Source organism: Parasteatoda tepidariorum, chromosome 5 (genome assembly GCF_043381705.1).
Source record: "Parasteatoda tepidariorum isolate YZ-2023 chromosome 5, CAS_Ptep_4.0, whole genome shotgun sequence".
NCBI lineage: Eukaryota > Metazoa > Arthropoda > Arachnida > Araneae > Theridiidae > Parasteatoda > Parasteatoda tepidariorum.
The window spans coordinates 15,328,790-15,355,656 of NC_092208.1; the positions used below are offsets into that span (position 1 = coordinate 15,328,790).

Here is a 26,867-nt window from a genome sequence, read left to right on the forward strand (position 1 = left end):
TATGCCTGGCTTTAATCCAGTGAAATTTCGTAATATTTTTGTAAGTATTTTTTATCATTTGAACTAGGTAATCATTCGTGTTTGTGTTGCTAAGTGCTTGAAGACTGGAGTGTGAGTCAGAATAGATGTTTGTTTCTCATCTATTCTGACTTTCAGTTTTTATACTTTTATTATTTAAACCAGCGTTTCTCAACCTTTCAGTATTCGCGGCCCAGTTTTCAATCATAATTTTCAACGCGCCCCCCACTTGCAGTAAAATGTATGCAACAATAATGTATATTGAGTATTTTTAATTCTGTCTATAAATTATTTTTAACTGACTACCAAAGCAAAAGTAAAGTAAAAATCAGCAGCAATTGAGATTGTAGAAACTATGTTTGGAGTTAATTTTTCAAAACAATTACAGTCCGTACCTCTTTCAAATGATACTGTTGCTCGTCGAATTGGTAATACAGCTGAAATTGTAGTGTCAGCTTTTCTCGATGTTGCGTGACAAAATGTTTTCAATAAACTTGGAAGCAAGAGATATTAATAAAGATGCTCATTTCATTGCCTATGTTTGATTTTGTGATAATATGTCAGTAGTAGAACTACTTTTCTGCAAATCAATAGAGCTCAAAACAACAACTCTAGCATTATTTGCTATTTTAAATGATGTTATGAATGATGCAAACACAGAATGCAAAAATTCATCGGAATATGCACTGGAATATGCATCGGAATATGCTTGTTCAATACCCGGAAGGTTCGAAAGTATACAAGCACTAGTAATACAAAAATCACCTCAATGCATCTGGACACATTGCATGATCCACAGAGAAGCTTTGGGTTCGAAAGAAATACGTCCTGGTTTAAATATTGTATTAACTGCGGTTGTAACCATTTCAAATTATACAAAAATGAGAACCCTGAGATCGAGAATCTTTTCTGCTCTTTGTAATGACATGGGTTCAGTACATTCAGAGTTACTATTTAAATGTGAGGCAAGATGTTTATCACGTGAGAAATTTTTGCAACGTGCTCATGAATTAAGAGAAGAAATCGTCATTTTCTTAGAAGATAACAGACCGGAAACCGGGAATTTACACTATTGTTTATTTGTGATGAAATTAAGATACTTGGTCGTCATATTCGAGAAATTAAATAACTTGAATCTTAAACTTTTAGGAGCAAATACACATATGTTGGATACGAGTGATGAAGTTAATGCTTTTTGTAGAAAATTAGAATTGTGGGGCAGAAATTTAAAGCAAAAAAACCTAACAAAGTTTGCAAATGTGGATAATTGTACTAAAACTTATAAGGCTGAAGAAAAATATATAAAAGTTACGTTTGTAACCATTGAAAATCATTTAGCCATGCTGGCAAAGAATTTTAAAAAGTATTTTCATGCTCATGACAAACTGCTAGCAAGTTACGAGTGGGCTAGGAATCCATTTCATAAGACTCCCGAAGGACTCTCAATTGATGAGGAAGAAAAATTCATAGACTTCACGACAAGTGGTGAAACTGAAATGCAATTTAGTAATAAATCACTATTTGAAGTTTAGCAGGAGGAGGATTTTTCTGCACTGAAACAAAGGGCATTTCGCATTCTATTACTGTTTTCAATAATANTAGAAACAGGACAGAGAGTGGCTATTTCTAATATTAAGACTCACCTCAAAAAACTTTGCTCTGCAGGACAGACCCAAGGAAGTCACCCAAAAAAACATTTTTTTTTTTTTAAATTTAGTATGTTTGATTAAGTAAGGTGGGTAAGCCAAAGTTGGTCAGGGCTCCTAACGTAGCCCCCCCCCCAAAGTAAAATGAAATTTTTTTTGAATCATAAGATGTCCGTGAAGCAAACGTGAAATCTATAAAAGAGTTAATTATAAATCATTACGTAGCATATTATTTCTCAAAAAGGAATGCTTGAATTAAATGCCAATTGATTTATTTCATTTTAAGCAAATGTGGAACTTTGGTATTTTTTAAATTTTTATAATATTTTGATGTTCTCTGCACTTTAGTAGACTTTGCGATATTTTGTTTCAAGTTTTTTGTTTTGTTTGCATTTTAAAGTCATTTTTCAGGTATTTTTTTATTTTTGTGGTAGTTATGAGTGTTTTTGTGGTCGAGAATCGCTGATTTAAACTGTCAATTTTTATATATTATCTGAAACAGGTACTATATAAAAATTTTGTGTTTCATACATGGTGGGACCCTGTAATGACCACATTTAATATGCATTTTTAAATTATTTGTCACTAAAGTGGCAATAGAATACTCAACAAAAATCGCAAATTCATATTTAATAAAGAAAATCCCAAACATGCTATAAAAATGCAATATATCACTACTGAGTAAAACGTTATAAAGCCATAAAACCCAGTTTGATACATTAAGTTTTTTTTTTTTAGACTTGTCTGCGTCAATAGTAATTCTATAGATTTCGGTAGGTTTTCGTATTTTTCTTGCTTTAACATTCATTTTGACATGTAGTCAAAAAATACATATAATGAAGGCGTTGATAGACTGTAGCCGAAGCAAACTGTAAAACGAAACGCACGTGCTACAATTGTTTAAAAAGAATGAAAGAAAACAGAAAATTGAATATTCTCCAACACATTCTAGAGAAGGAAAAGAACTTTATTTAGCGTCGCAAAAAAAGCTCATCCAGTTTTGGAAATTGTAACTTATTTTTAAAGACATTTATAAATTTTCATCTTACAATACACAGAGAATTCAACGTTTTAAAATTTGCACAACAAATCTTCTGACTGAAACATGAAATTTCTGAAGAAGAAGAACAAGGATGCCAGTCGCTGTTTCAAAAAATTGAAACAAAGCGATGAGAGATATCCCGAGTCATATTCCGATGTAACCCCCTATGTTGCTCCATAACTCAACACTCTGAAAGATAACATTTTACAGTTCTTTCAAGGTCGATGATAATTAAAAACAATTGACAAACACATCAGAACGCAATAGTTTCTGATGTAAACTAAAGAGTAAAATTCAATACACAGTGTGGATGCATTTTAGTTTGTCAGTTTCGTAATATCCTATTTACTAATTATAAGGTTCAGTTACAGATTGGTATTACTTAACATGGAACTTTGGTCAATATCCAAATGACTTATGGTTGAAGCTTTAGAACCCTTTGCCGTCGGTGTTTTGTAGCTTAGATTAATTATTTTTGTTTTAGTTTTCTTAATAATTTTACAAATTTTCTGATGTAAGATTAATATTGGATAGCCTTATCTTTCATAACAGTTAGTAAAATAAGGATTCGATTTATTAGATTAGGAGAAATAGTTCTCTTTGCAAAATTGTCCTATTTACTAAATCCTATTTACTAATTATAAGGTTCAATTACAGATTGGTATCACTTAACATGGAACTTTAGTTACTACCCAAATGACAAATGGTTGAAACTTTGGAACCCTTTGTCGTCGTTGTTTTGTAGTTTAAATTAATTATTTTAATTTTAGTTTTCTAAATAATTTTACAAATTTTTGATGTAAGATTAATATTGGATAGCCAAATATCTTTCACAACAGTTATTTAAATAAGGATTCAATTTATTAGATTAGTAGAAATAGCTTGAATAGAAATATTTTCTTGCAAAATTTTATAGCAATAAAAGTATGCTTCTAGTAATTTTTGTACAGGTAATTTAGTATTTTTAATTTGTCTGCTTAAAGATTTTCTTTTTGAAACTTAATTGCATGTTTTATACTTTTGAAACCGATTTGGATGCCGCTGAAAATTTCTCGAACTTAATATTACGCAAAAATTAAGATATTGTCCAAAAATTAAAATCAGACGAAGGTGAAACAATAAAATTTCTTTTTTATAGTATTGGTGTAAGTTTTTAAGAAGACTTGAAATTCTGCTATCAGTATTTCTTAAAAGATTTATCAGTACTATGCATTTAATTGCTTTTGGATTATCGATAAATGCTTTTATTTCTGAGCAGTTTTCATTAAGAAATTTTTAAATGATTGCCGATTTTGATTTGATCTGTTCAAATAATAATAAAAGTAAATTTAGAAAAAAACTAAAAGGCTGAGAAATATTTACAGCATTAAACTACCTACCTTAAATGACTAATATGTAAATCATCATGCAAAGACGCCAATCACTTAAAAATCTCGATTTTCCTCGGTCTTAAAATTTAAAATCTCGATTTTAAATTTTTTGCCGATTACGTTAATTTCTTTACTGCACGGTAATATACTCAAATATTACAGCTCTTGTAATAGTAAATAAATATATGTGGTTGGTGTTATTGCTGATATAAATATTTGGGTGGAGTGTTTGGTATTTAGAAACGAATTTTATGATATTTGAATTTAGATTAGTGCTATGGTCGAAAAATTGTAACTTGCATGTACGCTAAACACTGTAAAAAATAAAAATTCCTTTGATGATTTTATTTAGAAAGTTATGTTTTATCAACTAAGTTTTGAACTATTATCTCAAAAACAATTGAATTTACAACTAAGCTAGGGATCAATGTAATTAAAAATGCAAATTTTTAAAAATTTTCGCACTTGTCTTAGTGAAAAATAAAATTTTTCTTTTTACTCTGTAGTCTGTATTTCAAAACATATTTATTATAATCCTAAACACTCGTAAAAATTATAAACAATTATTCTAAATACATGGAAATCGTGTTTAAGGTAATGTAAAATGTGAAAAAATCTGATTTTGAGATAAAGATATCTAATTTTGCATTTAAAGACTTAAAATCATTAATATATCCCCTGTTATCCTTGTGCAGAAGAACTTTGATAACTTTATAAATAACTGGAGTTAAAATAAAAGTAAAATATTTTTAGAAAGCTAAGAGTATAGGAACTCTAAAGTTGTATTAAACTCGATTGCACAATATCATTTTTTTGAAAGAGTCAGACACCTTAAATTATAAGAGTATTTAATTTCGAGTAGAGGCAATAAAATATTATTCTATATAATGTATAACATATTTTTCTTATGTATTTTTAACGTTTTTATCTTATACTTTACATTAGTTGACCTAAGCTGAGAAACAAAATTGCTCTACCTCTCGATTAAGAATTATAGTTTACAAACTTTTATTCGTAATGTTTTGAAACCTATATTCTTAATGCTTCAGCATGTCATGATATACTGATAGAAACAGAAACAAGACAAAGTACAATTTCGGAAAAATAAAGTAACAGTACATGAAGAGTGCATAAAATAAATAATTATAAATAAAATATTATTTATAGCTAGAAATATTTACCTCAAATTTCGGTCTATATAAATAGGTTGTTGTCGGCATCTCATTTAATTTAATAATGATTGTTGCATTGTGACTGAAATAAATGTAAGCATTTATAAAATTTTAATTTCTACTTAAAAAGAAATGCATGAAATATTTCGTGTATATGAAATTAAATATATAATTAAAAGTACAGGTCTTAAAATATTTTCAGGAGCTAGCATATTATAAAATTCTTTCAAAGAGCAAATATAGCTTAACCATTATTTTGAAAGTGTGAAATAACTTCATTCTCTTCAAATTTATAAAAATGGACGTTCGATTGTAGGCATACATTTGCAAGACTCGCGCTTCAATCATTTACGTCTGGTGACTCTTGATATTGGCACCAGTTTTCGAGAGTTCGGAACACTCTTTTAACATTTTTAATGTTTTAAGCAAATTGAGTTTTTGCATTATCAAGTATATCTTACCTCTTCGGTTTGCTTTGATTTTAAGGATTATTACGATAATGTGAAGAGAAGCACTGTTGCACAGTTTGAAAATCTTTCTTATTTTTCAAGTTTAATTATATAAATATAAAGGAAGTTCTTTNAGGTATACACTACAAGTTGTTCAAAATATGCCACAAGGGATAATGATAATTAAACATTTAAAACACAAATAAGGGGAACCACCGAATTGAAATAAGGTCAAAGGATCCTAATAAATTAAGAAAATATTAAGTCTAGAAGTCAATGGACCCTTGTATTATTATACAAACCCTTACGTATTGCTCAGAATAGTACAGTGAGAAAAAATCTTGCAATAATATATTTGCATACTGATTTCAAAAATAATTATGACAGGATTACTCGTGATGACGCAGTGAGAAGATAATCCCGCAATATTTTGTTTGCACTTTGATTTTAAAAAAAGATTGCAAGATTAATCAAGATAGTATGGAAGAGTGATCCTGGTATAATTTTTTTGATTTTTAAAAAAATATATATGACAGGGATTACTCTGAATAAATTATTAAAGCAGAGTGAAAAATTCAAAATATACTTTCAATCATCATTATATAATTTTTGACAATTACATTAACGCTGGATCTTGAATTCTCTTGCCAATAGTTTTTGAAGCAAGCAAAATATAAGGTTGTCACCAATTTAGAGTTTGAGAAATATAGCGAGCATTTTTTTGATAAATTCTCGACTAACTTTTCTGACGAAATTAAATCATTGCCATTCTGCAGTGAGTATTTCTTAAAAGATTTATCACTACTATACATTTGCTTGCTTTTTAGTTTCTCGATAAATGTTTTTGTTTTTGCACAGTTACCGCTAGAAAATTTTTGAATGACTTCCAATTTTGATTTGATATGTTCAAATAGCAATAAAAGTCAATTTAGACAAAAATTAAAAGGCAGAGATATCTACAGTATTAAACTACCTACCTAAAATGACTAATATGTCATACAATGATGCCAATCATTTAAAAATCTCGATTTTGAATTTTTTGCCGATTACTTTAATATCTTTACTGCACGGTAATATACACAAATATTACAGCGCTTAGAAAAGTAAATAAATATGTGGTTGGTGTTATCGCTGATATAAATATTTACATTTTTATTAAAATGAAGCAGCATCTTGTAGTGCCCCAACGCCTCCTTCAAACATTTAAAAGTAAAAGCGAAAATATGAAATTTTCAAAATTTTTCTTTAGTTTTTAAAGACAACTGATTTGATTTAAGGTATCCGACTAGTTTCGAAATTTTCTTTTGAAATATTATTATGAGATTTTCAAAAAAAATAGTTAATTGGTTTTATTAAGCGTGAAAACGTATGAAACTAGCAGAAAATATTTATATTATTATTTTTTAAATGGCTATTTTCATGTAAATATAAGGCATTTTTTGCATGCACGCTAAACAATTTTTAAAAATTTCCATGGCGAAAAACAAAAAATCCTTTAAGAATTTTACTTAGAAGGCTATCAACTAAGTTTTGAACTATTATCTCAAAAATTTTATTGCTTACAAATTTTATTCGTATGTTTTAAAACCTATATTCTTAATGTTTCAGTATGTTTCATGATATGTTTACTAATATCATCAAAAACAAGACAAGGTACGATTTTGGCAACAACAAAAAAAATAACAGCACATGAAGAGTGCATAAAATAAATAATTATAAATAAAATATTATTTATAGCTAGAAATATTTACCTCAAATTTTGGTCTATATAAATAAGTTGTTGTCGACATCTCATTTAATTTAATAATGATTGTTGCGTTGTGACTGAAATAAATGTGAACATTTACTAAATTTTAAAATTCTACTTAAAGAGAAATTCATAAAATTTTCCCCTTACATTGAATAAAGTATATAATTAAAACTACAGGTCTTAAAATATTTCCAGGAGCTAGCATAGTATAAAATTTTTTCAAAGAGCAAATATAACATAACCACTATTTTGAAAATGTGAAATAACTTCATTCGCTTCAAATTTATAAAGATGGTAGACGTTCGATTGTAGGCATACATTTGCAAGACTCGCTTTTCAATCATATAAGTCTGGTGAGTTCTTGATAATGGCACCAGTTTTCGAGCTTTCGGAGCACTCTTTTCACATTTTTAATGTTTTAAGCAAATTGAGTTTTTGCATTATCAAGTATAAATTACCTCTTCGGTTTGCTTTACTTTTAAGGATTATTACAATACTGTGAAGAGAATAGCAAAAAAGTCTGAAACCAAACTTTTTAACTTTGCACAGTTTGAAAATTTTCTCACTTTTCAAGCTTAATTATATAAATATAAAGGAAGTACTTTTCTGTCTGAAGTTTCTAATTTAAATGAACCAGAAAACCCAATTACAACTTTAGGTTATTATCATATTGGATTTGACAGCTGAAATCTAAAAATTACTGTTCCTAAAGCTTCGAAGATGACAAGAGGCACAATTGCAGAAATTTGCATTGACCAGTTTGCTCGTTCAGCATCTCAGTTCTGTTTTGGAATATTTTTCATAAATGGTTGCCACTAGCCTTAATCTTTTTTCATCAGATTGTAGAAACCCAAAATAAAAAACTGCTTCCTCTAAAATATGAAAATATACCATAGCACTTTGTAGATTTTTCTCTTTTTATGTTGTAATTAAAATTAAGTATCAAATATAAAAAGACGAAATACGACATAATAAGAAAGTCTGGTTCCAAGAATGTTCTTTTTTGAAGTACTGTTAAGAAAAATCGTATTTTTTATTTTACTAATTTCAAAGAAATTATTCAAAGTTTTGTGCCAGATAAATAGTTTTTAAATACTTGAATATGGGCTCTAGATGTTTATCTTTAGGTACCATGACAACTAGTATTCCAATATTTGCCGATTAATTTCATTCAATATGCAAATATAAATAGAGAATAAGTATACTGATTAATTTTATTTGCAAATGGATTAAATATAAACATAAATATGTGTCGTTCTGTAAATCAAATAGCATTTGTCTTTGATAACATTTTTCGTCGGAAAAAATGGAGACATTATGGCCAAAATGTCTACTAAATAATTCCGAAAATAATTCTCTCAACTGAAACTTTCTTACAGAACTGAATGAGTTAATGGATGAGTTAATGAAATGTAAAATTTCTCTTTTTTAATCACTAATGTATTTCAGGTACTTTATAAAAATATCACAGTTTCTTATACGTCTTACATTACACTTCTCTTTTTGCTTTGCTTGTTTTCCTTCAAATCATGGCTACAGGATTCCTGGAAAAAAATAAACAAAAACATACACAGGAAATACGATAAAAGGAAAATTCTGTTTAAAAGCTAAAGTTAAGATGAAACGTACATTTAACTATATTACCACTCCAATTTTTTCAACCGTAATATTGCGCTAAATTGAGCTATATTTTGATACTTTTTATACTTTAGTACATGACATTATGGTTAAAGTTGATAGGAAATACGATTCAATTCAAGATCTCATTAAGGTTGCAGAAACTTTGAATCGTATTAGGAGCCAAGGTCAACCGATTTTTCTGAAAATGTTTAAACGTATATTTTTAGAACTCATCTACTTAAGAAATTAGAATTTTTTCTGAAAGAATGTAAAAAATTGCAAACATTGAGAAAGCAATGGTAGTTCAAACAGTCAATCACTTTCTTGATGAAACTATTGGGACCATATTTTCCAAGTTACTGCAATTTCACATTTTGAAAGTAGATATTCTGAAATCGTGAAAAAAATATTTATGCAGAAAAACTTCAATTTTTGAGTCAGATCCACTGCTTAAAATATTGTCTATCTCTTGTACCATTAAGAATGTAGCTTAGAATATTGATTTTTTTTTTGTCGTATGCTTGTTTAGGCAGTGGGGGTACGATTGCTCCTGTTTTCAGTGGAGCCATCTATGGCCAGGAATTCGACTTCTGCCAATCCATTCACACAACCACCACCCGTTTATAGGGCGGATAACATTCACACACAAAGGAAAAAGGACATAGAACACACAGAGGGAGAAAGAGACATCCATGCCTTGCCCGGGATTCGAACCCAGGACCTTTCAGATGCGAGGACAGTTCCCTGTCCCCTACACAGGCCGGTCGGCTGTATATTGATGAGCCGAAATAAAAAGTCATTGAGTTGGCGTCTGTTTTCTTCCTTTCATTTTGTTTTACTTTCATAAATTTAGAGGAAAATTCATCTTCCTTTTTTTTAATGAAACCTCGAATTTGTGGTTAAAAATAATTTAAGCAAAAAGAAGGAAATGAAAATTGCAAACATTGCGGAAATATTGGTAGTTCAAGCTGTGTGTGTGCGTGCGTGTGTGCGTGCGTGTGTGTGTGTGTGCGTGCGTGCGTGCGTGCGTGCGTGCGTGTGTGCGTGCGTGCGCGCGTGCGTGCGTACGTTGTGTTGTGTTGTGTGTCAGAATAGTTTGAAAAATAAAAATTGCATGAATTAATTAATGTTAACATTGTTAAAAACTTTGAAGCCATGTTATTCTTTTAATTCGTTGCTATTAAGATTAACGTTCATTGCTATTAAGATGTGATTATAGGTTCATTGCTATTAAGATGTGATAGATGTAAGGATTGTGGTTCAACATTGAACTTAATTTTCTGAGAATGTAGAATAAACTGGCAAGGTATCTGGCACATATCTGCCAAAATTTATGAACTATATTCCGCGCTAGATTCGATTTCTGAATATATCTTTTTATAGCAGTATTACTCTAAAAAATGTCCTATTGGTAGAGTTTAATCTGCTTAATTAAAACTATGCCGTGATTAAACTGTCAAGACGTGTTACGACTCAGTGGTTGTAAACACTGAGAGGTAGAATGGGTTTCGATCCTCAATGGTGGCATGAAGCTCATTCAACTTCAGATTCATGGGAACCAGCTTATCTTGGAAATAAGAGCAGCTTATGTACACAACTATGCCATTGATCACTAAAGTGTTGTGCCCTTGCCCCCACGATTTTTCTGGTTCATAGAGGAAAAGCTTTGGATTCATTTTGTTATTGTTAAACTGTTAAGTGAAAGGTCAATGATACCTGTTATAACATAATTACCTGTTATTTACCACACATTTATTTACTCTTTTTCTTTTTATGTGTGGAGATTATTATTCAAGTGTGGAGAGAGGGTAATATGCAAGTAAGCCTCAGTTTTTCTTCCTCTTTCAGAAACCAATTTTAAGTGAAATAGAATATTAAAAAAATATAAATGCAACGTTCTTTACGATTAATTGTCGCAAAAGTATACATTTTTGAAAATAATTAATTTAAAACAATGCCGAAATCTTTTTAAAATTCAATACTAAATTTAAAAATTAGCTGAAACTATCACTGCATTTTTAACTTTTCAAAAAAAAGAAAAAAAGAAATTATTAAATAATTTGTATTAATATTTTGAATTCTTTTCTATATGATTAAATAAAGGCTATTATGTCAGTTTTCATCCTTTAAATAGGAAACAAAATTTATATTTTGTTTGTTACGCAATGGGGAACATTGCTAATTTCAATATAGAAATATTTAGATCTACGTAGCAGCAAATAATTTCTTGATGCACAGGGTACAAAACAAAACGAATACCTCAGTATCTTTTGATTAATTAATTAGATTGTCATGCTCTAAACTCTCTATCCATATGGTTTGAATGATCATCTCAAATTTGCTAAATAATTCTTGACCTTCAAAATATAGAGGATAGCCATTATCTCGAAATTATGGGTACAGTAGTTCGGGCCGGAAACATCCAAAAATTTGTTTCTCTAATATATATATATATATATATAGCTATNAACTTTATATATATATATATATATAGTATATTACTCGTGAGTACTAATTTTGATATATTTCCAGGAAAAGAAATTTAAGGAAATGTTTTAAGTTGAAAAAAAAGGCTGTAAAATTTTTCCAACTTGGTTAAATGCTTGTTTAACTATGCAAATTTGAAGCAAAACATTATTTTTCAATTTATGAATCAATCAAGAAATGATTAAAATGCGTAAAACATAAGGAAATCTCATTTATTTATGTAAGAGTCATTAACATATTTATTTACTTGTCATATTAGTTTAAAATTTTACATTAAAATGAATTTAACGGATGATGCACCCAGTTTGAGGGTAATTTTTATAAGAATTTATAATGTAGATTTTTTGTTGAAATGTTTTTTTGCAAAAGTTTTTAATTGGCAGAAAATCTATTTGAATTTCATAGCATTCTTCAGCTTACTAGGAAATCAAAGCTAATATTAAAAATTTGTTCCAGTATATGCATTAAAGTGGCCATTTATAAATTTTATGATTTCTTAACTTTTGAATCATTGAGCATATCATTCGAGATGCAAAATGATCAGCCATAATAATTTAGTATATTTCATTATTATGTATTCATACTGTTTACGTATTTCTCTTTTTGCTAAATAAGTGTCCTGTAAGTTATGTTAATCGTACGTGATTATTTACTTGTTAAATAATCAAAAGTTTAGAAAAATACGTTTTTTGCATGATGCAATATACTGGATACCCAAATAAGTGGGTATCCACATTCTTCCGAAAGAGATGTCTAGGTATAGTAAATTGGCTATGCGTAACTTAAGGAATTCTTTTCGATGTCGCTTGGGGGAAATAAAGCATAGGAATTACTAGATTAAAAACAATACAATAAAGGAAAAGAAAAGTAAAATACCGAATTGTAGAGCGTCTTTGGTTCAATACAACAGACAATGAGCCACAGTGGCTCAGGAGCTAGCTTCTGAATGAGATGCTTCGGGTTCGAATCCAGCGATGGTTGATCGATGCGTTCCCAGCTCAAACTTTCCTTGAAGCTGACGCAAATTATCCTCTGTAGTAGACCAATCATGGAATAAAATCCCCTTTCTTTTAGCTTTACCTTGAGAGATTTTTGCGGTTTTCCTTACCAGGTAACGCAAATGCGAGTAAGTTCCTTCAAAAGGTCCTCCACAATGGCTAATTTGTCTTGGCCTGTTTTATTTGTGAGATTCAAAATTATAAAACTTCTGTCACGAACACTGATAGTAGTAAACTTTAAATTGAGCTGTTCAATGCTAGCTGTAAGAAAAAATAAAATATGGACATTTACTCTACTTTCTTTTCCCTCAGTGTAGGTAGGAATACAATTTCACACATTTATTATATGCCCTAATAACATTTTTCATTAATACTTTTGAAGATAAGAAAAGAAAAATAGTTATTAATGTCAAGTAAACTGGCATAAGTTTCGCCATCAAAATAACCGCATTGGTCATTATAATATAAAGCCAAATAAAGTCAGTTAACAAAAGTCTCGATTTTTCACGTTACGTTTTAGAAATGTATTACTTCAAAAATTCAAATATTTTGATTATCTGATTTACATTTAATTCCGAACAATTTGGATACTCGAGGTTCCACTTTATAGTTAAACTATTTATTGACTTTTTAACAAGATATCTATACAAATTATTTTCGGAAAAATATCTTAACATTCATGTTTACCATTCCATTAATGTATGTTTATAATATAGAGTTACATGTATGAATCGCAGGTGTAAGAGCAAATTATTGTGCAATTTTGCAGCGTAGTTTTGGCTAAAAATATTGGTCTAGTCTCAATATATTGGTAAAGATAATGAACTTTAAAAACGGAGAAAATAACAATTTAATTTTTGTGCCATCTCTAGACACAAATAATTCCTTTTTATCAAAAATTGTTAATATTTATGAGGAATTGATAAAAAAAATTTCTTTTATAATCATATATGCATGCATCGATCTTTACGTTGTTTTTTTTTTTCTAAAAAAATACATGCATTTATTTTTTAATCTATGTACAGAAGAGGGATAAAATAGATGTTATTTAAAGTCATCTATGCCAGTAAAAAGATTTATATGAGGTCAATTAAATTATAAATCAATAATGTCTCATATTTTAAAAAAAATAATTATACAAAAAAGGAAAACAATCTCGAAGTTCTGAAACATTTAATTCAACTTACAAGGGAAACTAGGGAAGTGTGACTCGCCAATTTTGAAATAAACTAGATGAGGAATAATTTTAGGGGGCAACATTCGTTTCGGCCCATAGAGGGTCCTATGACAGATAAAAAATAATTAAGTATGTAGAAAAATCGGTATTTCATTACTTCACTGCAGACTATTAGTTATTGTAATTATCTCATACTCCAATTAATTTTGTGCTACTTTTTGTCAAAATTGATTTCGAAAATTTTATATATCTGTAGTTTTTCAGAAAAAAAAACAAAAAAATTGGCATTTTTTAAAAAAAAAATTTTGGCATCCAAGTTTTTAAATTTTTTTTTTCCAAAAAATTTTCCAATATTAAAACTAGTAAACAGTAATAAATTTCATTTATATGAGAGTCGAAATATAATTCGCATTTTCCCAAACTGATGGAATTTTTTCATATTTAATGTGTATCCAAAAATGTGATTTATAAAAAAAAAAAATTTTTTTTTTCATATTGTTAGATCTTGCAAAAAAATCTGAAATAATTTATGTGATTGCATAAAATTAAATTGCATTTATAAAAATGTTTTCAAATTTGCTTGGCGGGAAATTTGAACTTAAAAAAATATTTCAGTTTTCAACGATTTTCTTTTTTTCTTGAAAGGTCAACCGTACTATATAAACAAAATTTGTAAGTATTTGTCGCTTTAATAGACACATTTTTTTTTTCTTAATTATTTTCTTGCACAACTGGTAAAAAAATGTAGAAAAAAAAAGTTTCAAAAAAAAAGTTTTTGCCAAAAAATTAAAATATTATTTAAAAATATTGTCCTGGGAATTGTTCAATATTTTGTCAAAACATTGCTATTTTTGAAATATTATTCATTAAATTATCTTTATACCTGATATCCTAGCTAATGCCAACTTTTAAAGTTAAATATTTCAAAAATTAGCTAGGATATCAGATATAAAAATAATATTATAAAGATAGCAATGTTTTGACAAAATATTGAACAATTCACAGGACATAGATATCAACGGATTTNAATAATTATACAAGAAAGGAAAACAATCTCGAAGTTCTGAAACATTTAATTCAACTTAGACGCTTTTTCAATTCGTAAAATAAAATTTTCTTGAAGTATAAGTATAAAACGCTAAACAAAATTTCCAAACAAAAGTCACTCTTTGTGAATATAACTCGTTTTTCTTTCCTTTTTTTTATTTAAAACTATTATTTTACCTTAAAAATACATTATAACAGGTTATTATTTTAGCTGCAATATTAAATTAAATCCTCTACAAAAAAATATTTCACTGCAGCTAAAGATAATTTATAAATGATTCATATTCTGTCTTTGATGAAAAAAGAGATTGTAATTAAGTTTCGAGTTATATAACACCATATATATTTTTTCAGGAGGTTAATGATGCTCATAATTCTATGTACATATATATTTAGCACAGAAAATTTAATCATACAGGTAATTCAATCATACACATAACGATAAAACACATTTAAAGAAAATTCTAATATTACAAAAAGTTCATAAATGATGTTGAACATAGTACAGCATAACAGTACATAACATACAATACGTAAAAATCAAAGTTAAAATGTGGAAATACTAAATCTTATAACTTTTTAATAGTGTTAACAAATATATATATATTTGTTTATAGAATTGCAGACTACATTACTAAATTCAATTGCTTCAATAGTTGTTTATGTCCATTGGCTAAGCAAACTTGAAGCAAAGTAAATTTCTGTTCATTTCTAGCCTTTGAGACTGCTATTTTCTCCTCAAAACCAAGAATCTTTAACTTGGACATTATTCTGTTGTCTCCAATTGAAACACACATGAAAAGTTCATCAATGAGCTGTAGAAAGTCAGAAATTTCCTTTAAGGTTGTGTAATCCTTTGGTGTTTTACAGTCTTTATTTTGTATGTTATAGATTGCTCCATACTTAAGCAAAGTAATGGCGGTTTCAAAATTTGCTGCTGCATGCAGTGCCGAGTTACCACAGTTTTTTGTTTTGGCATTTATAAATGTCGACAAATGATGTACGTTTTCACCTTTAACATGCATGAGCAATAACTCGGCAATTTCAGCATGTCCTTTAGACGATGCAATGTGCAAAGCCGTATTTCCTTTAATAGTTGCTTGCATAGCATCACATTTCTTCTGTAATAAAATTTTAACCACAGATATATTGCCTCTATGTACAGCAAAATGTAGAAGAGTTCTACCTTCGGAAATAGTGCTTCTGAGGTGACGCAGCTCTAACTCTTCTACTGTTGGAACATGGGCATTAGTTTTCTTTAAATCTCCTGATCTCCATAAATTTAAATCATCCAAAGGATATTTCATAGCCTCTATTAGATTTTCTGATTTCAAAACTTCGGAATGTTCATTTCCCAAAACATATTTTAGATTTTCAATATTTTCTTTCAAAATTTTACTAGCTTCAAAAAATTTCCCCATATTAAACAATATCAATCCCAAACTTTGTTTTGTTCTTACTGTATCTTTATGATTTGGACCTAAGTCTTTTTCCTGAATATTTAAAATTTCTCTCAAGCCTTCCACAGATTCATTAGGTTTATTTATATAACATAATATAGAGTTTATGTTATGGAATGTTCTTAAAGTATTTGCATGAAAAGGACCATAAACTTTTTTTCTAGATTCATAAACACATTTGTAGGTGGAAAGGGCTTCGTCGTATTTACCTAATTTAGCTAAAGTTAGACCTATTTTACTTTGCGTAAATAAAGTCAGGGGATTGTCCGGACCATAAATTTCAAGGTGCTTTTCGAAAACAATATTATAGGCTTTCAAAGCCTCTTCATAGTGTTCAAGGCTGTTTAAAACTGACGCCATACCAGACAAAGTTCTTAAAGTATCAAAATCATTTAGACCAAACATTTCGCTTTGTTGTTGAAAAACATATTTAAAAATTTGAAATGCTTCGATGTTTTGACCTTGACCATGCATTGCTTGAGCTACGAAGGATTGCATTTTTAAAGAATCAGCATTAAACTCTTTCTCATTTCTTATAAATTTCGTACAGGCACGAAGTAATTTTTCATAGTCTTGGCTTGACAATGATGTTGATTTTCTACTTTCAAAGATATCAGGAATATCTGTACCAAGGTTCTGGGATGTTTTCTTCTGAAAATCGTTTAGATTGGTTAGAGCGTATTTTGGCTTGTTAAGTATCTGAATAATTTTATGTCTAGCAATTTCAAAATCCTTGTCAATTATACTCTCGAGGTGTTTCAGTTTGGGAAAGTCATTTTTTACTGCACAAGTCATTAGAGTTTTTTCTTCGTTGTTTTTTGCAAATGCTATAGATTTTAAAAATTCAGAATTTTCAACTTTTTCTAGAGTACTTAAAATATTAATATTACAATTTTGTACATTTTTGAAAACAATGTCAATGAATTTTAATAAGTCGTTAATATATTTGCTTGAAGCTAAATCTAGAGGAGTCTTTCTGTCAGTGGACATGGCATTATAAATAGCCCCATTTTCTAACAGAAGTTTTGCTGCCTCATATTTTCCATACTTGGACGCGATGTGAAGCGGTGTGACATTTTGTCCTCCAAATGCGTTAGGATTTGCCTTGTATTCCAGTAGTAATTGAATAATTTCCGTATTACCCTCCCCTACAGCATAATGCAGAAGCGTTGCATGATCTGAATCCATGGCATGGATACAGGCTCCTTTATCAATAAGCAATTTTACATTAGAAACGTTGTTACTCTTAACTGAGTGAAAAATTTCTTTAATCATCAGTAGAAACTTTTTAATATTTGCACTATCAGTAAGTAATAATGGAGTTCTATGAAAGATATCATGAAAGCAGTCATAAATTGCACCGTTGCTGAGCAGTACCCTGAGGACTTCCTCGAAACCAAACATGGCAGCTAAATGAATGGGTCGGGCTCCATTATCACCAGATTCGTTTATATTAATTCCTTTTTTAATGAAATATTTAACGACATCTGTTTGACCAGCTTGAGCCGCATAATGAAGAACATTCATATTAGCACATCCACGTTCCCTTAATAAAGTTTTATCGCATTGAATAAAATATTCAACAATATGTAAATGTCCCTCTCGTGCTGCTAAGTGTATGGGTTTTGAGTTGAAACTGTTAACTGCACGTAATGAGGCATTTTCGCTTATTAGAAATTTGACTATGTCTAGGTGGCCATACTCAGCAGCAATATGTAACAAAGTATAATCACCATTCAATTTTGCATTTACGTTTGTAGTTTTCTTCTGGAAAATTATTTTTACGAGATCCAAACGATCATACCATACAGCCCACTCTATAGGTCTTCGATTCTCTGAATCCAGCTTATTAATGTCTGCTCCTCTATCTAACAGTAATTTTGTGATTTTGGAATGGCCTCGTTTAACTGCTAGATGCAAATTTGAAGTAAAATTATTTATTAAAATATAATTAACATCAGCTCCATGATTTAAGAAAATAGTTACAATGTCCTCATAGCCACACTCAATAGCACGAAACAAAGATTCTTCTAAACTGAAATCTTCTGTTAGTGATTTATTATGCAAAATATAAGAAACCACTCGCTCCATACCATTGAATGAAGCGTATTGAAGAAACTTATCTATATCACCTTTAAACTGCTTCCCTGAATATATTTCGTTTTGTTGTAGAAGAATCAAACACATTTCTTCGTGCCCACCTTGGATAGCTTTCATGAGTGGATATCCAGCATTTACATCAGCTCCATTTTTGATTAACACACGAGCTATTTCAGTGAAATTGCACTCTGAAGCTAAGCATAAAGCAGTGTTGCCTTCAGATGTCATAGAATTTAAAGAACACTTTTCAGTCGATAACAGTAAATTAACAACTTCAAGATGATTCGTTTCAACGGCGCTATGCAAAGGTGTATATCCGTTGTCGTTAGGTATGTTAAGATCAGGCAGCTTGTTGACAAGATATTGAACAATATAAGTGTTACCCGAGAGGCAAGAAAGATGCAGCGCAGTCATACCCTTATTATCTTTCCACTGTAACCATTTCATCACACTACTACCCATCGCATTGGTAGCCATTTCTACAAGAGTTTTAAAGATTGTAAACATATTTGAGTTAGATGCGAACATATCATAATTCACTACATTAACTATCATACCCAACTGTTTAAAAAATATAGCAATATATTTTGTGGTTAAAGCACAACAATGTAACAATGTGTACCCATTTTCAGTACTTAGAGAAAAAGCCTTCCTGCTTAATAAAAGAGTACTAGCTATATCGTAATTTCCACCAAGTATTGCGAGTCTCAAAGGAGTAAAACCTTTCAGATCTACGGCAGTTACATCTGCTCCATGTTCAATTAATCGCTTCGAGATATCATTTGTAACGTATTTTATACTTAAATGAAGAGGAGTGCAGCCCTCAGGATCCCTTTGATTAATAGGAACTCCATTTTCAATCAAATAATTAATTACGTCTAAATTTCTATTTAAAATAGCATACTTATATGCAGAATCACCACATATCTCAATATCTTCCAGTCTTGCCCCGTTTGTGATCAAGATTTCAAAAATCCTCATGTGTTTTTCTCTAAAGGCATAATGCAAAGGTAAACATTTTTGGCTACTCATAGCATTTATATTAGCACCATTTTCAAGTAAGTATTCAACAATAGACTGGTGTCCGCTCTCAACAGCGATGTGTAGAGGAGTTAAGCCCTCTTTTGCTCTTGCACTTACGCTTGCTCCCCGTGAAATTAATATCTTAACAACTTCTAGGTGACCAAAAAAAGAAGAGAGATGCAATGGAGTGGTTAAATGTTCCGTCGTTTCAGAATTAGCATCAGCTCCCTCATCGAGTAAGTAAACAACCATATCCAAGAAACCAAATTCAGCGGCAATATGTAATAACGTAAATCCATTCTCGTCCCGGATTGAATTAATATTTTTGTTGTTACATAAAAACAATTCAGCTATTTCCATTCTATTATTTATTACAGCTTTTTGTAGTGCCGTCTGATTAGCGACATCTACAACATCAGTTTTAGCTCTGTGGTGCAGCAACGTCTCAACAACATCGAAACAACCATTCTCTGCCGCAACGTGGAGAGGTGATTGCTTGCGCTCGCACTTTTCATCTACCGATATTTTTAGCTCTTCTAAAATGTATTCAACTATACACTTGCTTCCAAAAGCTGCAGATACATGGAGAATATTTCTTTTATGAAAATCTTTGGCCTTTGGATTCAATCCCCGATCAATCAAGAACTTAAGAATGTCAATGTTGGAAGATTTTGCTGCGAAGTGTAAAGCTGTCATCAAATTGCTGTTCCGTCCATAAATATCAGCTCCTTGTCTTATCCAATGCTTCACTTCATCTAAGGAATTGCCAGACAACGCACGAAATAATCGCTCCTGATTTTCTACAGTATACCTTGCATTTGATTTATTTCTCACACGCTTGATTGTGATATTTCCTTTGCGATATATATCATGTTTTATAATTTTCATAGCAAATAGGAATATCAATTGAGTTGAATCCATTAAAATGTCTACTAAAGGATTTCCATGAGCTAGATAATTCCTGAGATATCTACCAACTAATAATGGGTTATCGACTTCGTTGTATTGCTGACTAGTTATTAAGTAATAATTAGAATGCTCCAAACTAGACAAAATTGATAAAATAAGCATTTCAATTTCTGCTTGCATTTTTAAATTATTTTTATAGATGAAAAATGATTCGATGTTATTTTCAGACAAATTATTCTCTTCCACAAGTCTTTTTATAGCTGTAATATCATTCAATAAGATTTCTTGATAACTTAATGTTTGTATCAGTTTTCTGTTCTTAATAGTCTTAAAGGTTATTTTTTCAGTTTTCTGAAAAAATTTTCTGAATTCATGTAGATTTTTTATTTCATGATTTCGACGCACAGTCATGTAAATAATTCTGGAAATCAAAGATAAGGCATGTGAATTTATTCTTCCTTTTCCGATACTGCGGTAAATTTCGCTTATTAATGAATTAATGTTTTCTAATCCTTCTGAATTGTATAAAGGATTTATGATGTCTAACCTACACTTTATTCTACACTTCGTTGAAAAAATGTCGTGACTGCTCATTTCATACTCAGGAGTAAAATTTGAATTTAGCATATTAAGATGTTTCTGAAATTCGGTTTCGGATATTTCTAAAAATTGCTTCTCAAAACTGATAATTTCTGCTATTTTTGAAAACAGACTTTTTTCAAAATGCGTTTTTTTCCTCATTATTTTATCCAAATCAGATACCAGTTTTTCGACTTCAATCACGGCATTATTTCTTGGAAAAAACTGGGATACATCATTCTTGCAACATATCAATCTTATCATATGAAAAGTGTCTTTCAACACGTCAATGTCTTCGCAATCACAAATTTTTTTCAACAAAGTTCTGAAAATCTCAAATTTTATTTTCTGAAATGCTGAAGTGATTCCAACGTTTAAACTTTTCAGATCATTCTGAACTCGAACGTAGAATTCAGAACCATACATTTCTTCTATTTCGTGACAGATTGCCAAAGGAAAACCATGCGAGAACGAGTTTCGCAAAGCTTTTATAATTCTAACAGTTTCCTTAGGTAAAAATGACATCAAATAATCACTTGTTCCAGAAGACAATTTAGGCGATTCCAATGTATTTTTAAAATTTTCTCCCATCACTTGCAATGCCCTGACTATAACAGTTTTCCCGCTCTTTTCTACAGTATTCACCTCTGTCACTGCATCAACGCATTTCTTAATAATGCTAAGGGATTCATAATCACGAATGAATTCATAATTTTGGTAAAATTCTTCAAAGTGGGAATATTTATGGGTAATGCTGTTAATCATATCACCACGTGTTTTGTTAGGAAATGTCGATAAATTTTTTATGTCTGTAAACTTGATATCTTTAGTTTCGTTCTCTAAACACTCAGAAAAGGTCGCCAGGTACTTGAGAAAATCAGTCTCCGTTACGCAGCAATTAATGTAACATCCTTGATTGTTCAGATACCGGATGTGCGAGATTAGGTGAAATTCCATTTCTTCCCAAGGAATCCGGTCATACGTAGATTTCAGCCATTTTTTCAAAGTGAATATATTTCGCGCGATCCCTTTCCCTAAAACAATCAGCAGGTCTTTCGATTTGCTGTTTGCGTACTTTGTTTCATACAAGTCACTGTACTCCAAAATAAGTGATAAACTCTCTTGGATGTCATTATGTGAATAATCACTAGACTCAGATGGTGGATTTTCCTCGAAGTAGTAGTCAAGTAAAAAACTGTGTATGAATATTTGAATTTCAATTGATATATCCACGTTTTTCAGCATTAACTCATTTAAACTTTCCGATAGGAGTGAGCACAATTCTTCTTTCCGAGAAGAAAAATAATTCATTGGCCACTTCTTCATTAGAACTTCCAGAAGTTGCGTATTCCCTGAGCGCACAGAATAATAGAAGGCATTGTGGCCTTCCTCATCCTGATCGGTTGGCAATGGAAAAGTTGCCCCTACTTTAGTCGAGAGATCACTGATAGTCGACGAATTATCACTGAATATGTTGTTCAATAATTCTAAACGATTGTGTTTACAAGCCATTATCACCACATTAGATTTTTTAAATGGATTGTCGTTGTAACTAAAGTACGAAAATAAATGGGTAGAAATGTTAACATTGGTTATTAATGCCAAGATGCGACATAACTCTTCAAAGTTCACTTCATCGTTGAATTCTATGGCGTTTTTTATTGATTTTAAAACATTTATGTAAATACAGCGTTGATTTGATCCATTGAACTGCAGAATTTGGTTGATTGCTGAAATCTCTGATTTCTTTAGTAATTCTAATAGCCCTTGCACTTGAGTATCAATCTCCAGGCTTCTTGCATCCATCGTAGAAGCTCAAGCTATTAAAGAAGAGAAAAAATAATCTAGAAAAATGATTTAAACATTTAAATCCCCTGTTTGGAATGAAATCGAAATTAAAAGAACAATTTGAATGGTATTTAATGTGTCTTTTGATGTTTTTTTTTTGTTTTAAAAACTTATGAAAGAAGAAATCTTTGAAATTCTTTAACCCTTTATCTACTGCATTACGAACTACTGAAATTTTTTTCATAAATATATTTTTTTTAGCTGTCATATTGATAATTAAGAAACATACATGAAAAAAAATTCAATTAAGAATTAATTAAAGTGTTACTTAAAAATACCACTTTAATTAAATAGTTTAAAGTGATTGGTACTTTTAAGTACCGTCAGTAGATAAAGGGTTAAAAGTTAAAAGTTATATATATATATATATATATATATATATATACTATGCGATTTTAATTTTTNCCCATATATTTAGGAACTTCAATCAATTTCACTAGAATCCAAGAAATTTTCACCTCAGTATTTTGTAGTTATAAATGTTAATGTATTGTTGCAATATTAATGTAATTTATACGCTTAAAAATTCTTGACGTAATCATGCATACTTGAATTACATTGACCAACAGACACATCTTGACAATAATCACATACTTGAAAATTCTTATATGCACATGCATTATGTACGTTTTTAAATATTTCATTAGTGTATGAAAAATTAAATGCAAATTAAGAAATGTGGCTTAATTATCTTTTAATTCAGTAATCATTAAAGTAAACCTCTTATTATAAACCTCTTATTATAAATGTTTGCGCACAAACTACCTATTTTAATAATTAAAAAGGAAAACCTCTGTCAATTAATGAAAGAAGAACGATATTTTCAGTTACGGAATCAAAAACAAAGACTAATTCTTGCTAAAAGATATTGTCGCTTTTCAAGGGAATTCTGTTTCATTCCCTCAATGTATGTGTGGTTTTCCTAATTTGGAAAATATGTTATGTCGAACTATGTATTATATGTCGTTCTGTTTTATGTGTCGAAAATTTCACGTTTTAAATTTGGAAATGCATTTCAATTAAACATTGTTTGAAGTGGTCTTATTTTCTGCACAAAATTATTTTGTGTAGACTCTGTTCTCAAAATCGAAGACATATAAGTTTAGGAAGTGGTTTATATAAATAATTTTCAACAACTTCATGTGATAAAAATTATTTTAGTTAAAAACTTACAAACGCTCTATTGCATATTCTAACTTTATTTAAAACATTTAATATGAGTTTGAATAATCTAATACAATTTCTAAAAATAAAAGAATATACTTGAAATATTTCGCGTGCAACTGAAAAGAGATAATTTATGTGACCGAACATTCGTTGCTTACATTATAGTTGGATATTTAATTGATTATTCAATTTTTGTTCAAAAATTAATTAATTATCCTATTTTCGTTGAGAAATTTATTAATTCATTCATGGCAAAAGCTAAAAGAATGTTTCGAAACATTTTTCACACATACATTATTAAAAAAATTCTATGTTTTTAGATTATTAATGCGAGATACATTTTTATTCATTACGTCTAAGCACTTACTTAATCATAAATATGTTTACCAATATGCCCAGTAATTAAATTATACTTCGTTTAGTGACTGATAAATTATAATTTTTTTTATTATTTTTATACCTAATTAGTTTTAAAACATCCTAAAATATCTGTTTGCTCTTCAATAAAGGCTACAAGGAACAGGTATCGCACTTAATTGAGCTATTAAGGGTAGTAAATTGGTAGAGGAATTTACAATTTCATTATCTTTTTGAAATGATGTTTTGAGCATAGATAATATATATATATATATATATATATATATGGGTGATTCTCACGAAATATGACAATTCACTGTCCCTTGCTATACTATAATACTAAAAGAACTTTTTTTTTAAAAAAAATTAATAAACAGCATTGCTCTTAGCATTTTAAAATGACTTTGCACTAGCATTGACTGTTTTGTATAGTTAAAAAAATTAATTGAACTTCAAAATGTCATTTTCCTGCCATGTCCCAAACAATGTCTCCTATAGTAACTAGCTTCGAAACTTCCCATAAATTTTTCAATATCTAATTTTTTTTTTATCTCAGCCGGTATAAGCATTTCTAGAATATACGCAGAGGCTATTATGTACAAAAAATTCGTTTAAAATAATTTTTTCTGTCAATAATTTGTTTGTCCCAAGAAGATCAGTCATTTTCCTGGCTACTTTTATTTAGAGGTTTATAACCAAAATAGATGGAACCAGCAATCAATATCTTGTATTAATAGATTGATTAGATATCCTCCTATATGAACATGTCTTGTTGCGTGAATAAAGAACCAATTTTCTGGGTCAAAATCTATTTCAAAAAATTTTTCAAGATGAGTAGGTTTTTGCGTTGTCATTTTTCTGGCTTCTTGAAATCATTAATAACATAAACTGCATAGATTTATCTGAGTAATTTTAAGAAACCCTGTTGTTTTCTGCAGAATGTAAACGTCTTAGGCCAAAATATTAAATTAAAGTTACATGCCATAAAATGGCGAATTTGTCATTGTCCTGGCTGTCATTTTCCTGGCTTATGAATTCCAGGACATTGAAATGTTACCAAAAAATTTTTTAACTGTTAATACTGTACAGAGGAAAAGCAAATATTAATATAATACCAAGTTTATGTGTGATTGTAATATAGTTGGATGTAATCAAAGTTATTTATTTATTTAATGATTGATTATTATACACAATTTTATTCTGTACATATTAGCAACAAAAAAAATTTGATTAAAAGAATTGGATAAAAAGAATGGAAAGAATGGATGATGGATAAAAAGAATTAATTTAAGCAATTTATGGTCCATCAAACATAAAGGCTTAAGTTGAGTTACTTACTATTAACTTAAAATAACTGTTTTTTAAACTTCTAAGCTAATATGTTATTTTCCTGGCATTCAAGATTTGGTGAATTTCTAGTTTATTTTTTTTGCTCAAGCAAATGTCAATAAACTGCACTGCTGTCTGTAAGATATTAATAAATGTAACTAAAGAAGTATACAAAAAAAATTTCAGATTATTTTGAAGACTAAATTTGAAGAAATTTTTGGTCCGAATTGTCATGTTTAAAAAGAATCAGTTATATATATATATATATATATATATATACATCACAGCGGGAGGAGAGGAAACGAACATGTAAACAAACGAAATGAAGCGTTGAAAAATGAAGAAAAAATTGCAAGAACTCAAATTTGATTCAGATTAAAGCTGATTAAACAAGTCTGAAATTTGATGTTTTTAATGATGTCAATTTTTTTTTGTCTGTTGATGCATTTATATTATTTTAATGATAGAAAATTATTATCATAAATAAGATAATTTCTTATTGAAAACTCAAACAATAAGAATAATGACACGTCCACTTAAGATAGTTAAAAATATTAATACATATTATTGCAAGAATATTTACGACGGTGTGTCAAAAAACAATAATGTAAAAATTATTTTTTTTAAAAAAAATGAGGATTATTTCGTAGGGATAATAATTTTAAAATTTTTACAAAACAGATAAAAATCGTTTAAACTACACTGTAATATATATCCTAATCAAATTAATATCCCAATCAGTATATCCTAATCAAATTACGGTTAAAAGTACTGATACTCTAAGTGCGGCATTCGTAAAAGCCATTTTACAATAAAATAAATTTTCACCGTAGAATTTTACACCGCAGTATTTACAGTATTTTTTTATTTAATTACAGTGATACAGTAACTTTTCAGTAAATATTATATTATTCAATATATTCATCATATATACTTCAATATTTACGAATACTATATTTTCAATTAAATTAAGTTAGGTAATACATAGGAGATATAATACTTCTGAGATATAGAAAAACTATCAACCAAGTACTAAATAAAAAACATCACGTGCCATAAGTATTCATATGTATTTTTTAAAATCGTATTCAGTGATTGAAATTAATTCAAACTAATTTGTTTTTCGAAAGATAAATGCGATTTAAACTTACTTCTTAATTTGATGAACACTGGGTTACATTGAGATCATAGTCGTAATGTAATTTGTTAAGTCGTAAACTTTCAAAAGAATCCAAAAATTCCAGTCAGTTTGTTTAAGAAGAAAGAAATATAAAGAAGTGAAAGCATTTAATGTTTTTCATTTGACAGGCGATAATTCT

The 26,867-nt window shown here is 29.4% G+C and overlaps 2 protein-coding genes across 6 annotated transcripts; one reads left to right on the top strand and one right to left on the bottom strand.

The window, feature by feature from the left end:
- Positions 1–575: 575 nt before the first annotated feature.
- On the top strand, positions 576–1,550 carry LOC139425596 (zinc finger BED domain-containing protein 5-like). The gene has a single exon (XM_071180900.1). It carries the CDS (start codon positions 576–578, stop codon positions 1,548–1,550), a length of 975 nt encoding a protein of 324 aa, XP_071037001.1.
- Positions 1,551–2,616: 1,066 nt separating this feature from the next.
- Positions 2,617–26,867, bottom strand: LOC107442533 (uncharacterized). Of its 5 annotated transcripts, none has more exons than XR_011636823.1 (4): positions 26,700–26,867; positions 8,936–8,991; positions 5,258–5,330; positions 2,617–2,895 (listed from the first exon to the last, which is right to left on the bottom strand). XR_011636823.1 is itself a non-coding variant. In XM_016056125.3 (2 exons), exon 2 carries the CDS (start codon positions 22,651–22,653, stop codon positions 15,403–15,405), a length of 7,251 nt encoding a protein of 2,416 aa, XP_015911611.2. In that variant the 5' UTR covers positions 22,654–22,667; positions 26,700–26,867; the 3' UTR covers positions 15,166–15,402. The 5 variants fall into 5 exon arrangements, 1 of the variants encoding a protein (XP_015911611.2); XR_001583880.4 differs by lacking the exon at positions 8,936–8,991 and adding an exon at positions 12,431–12,813 and having other exon boundaries at positions 26,700–26,864; XR_011636824.1 differs by lacking the exon at positions 8,936–8,991.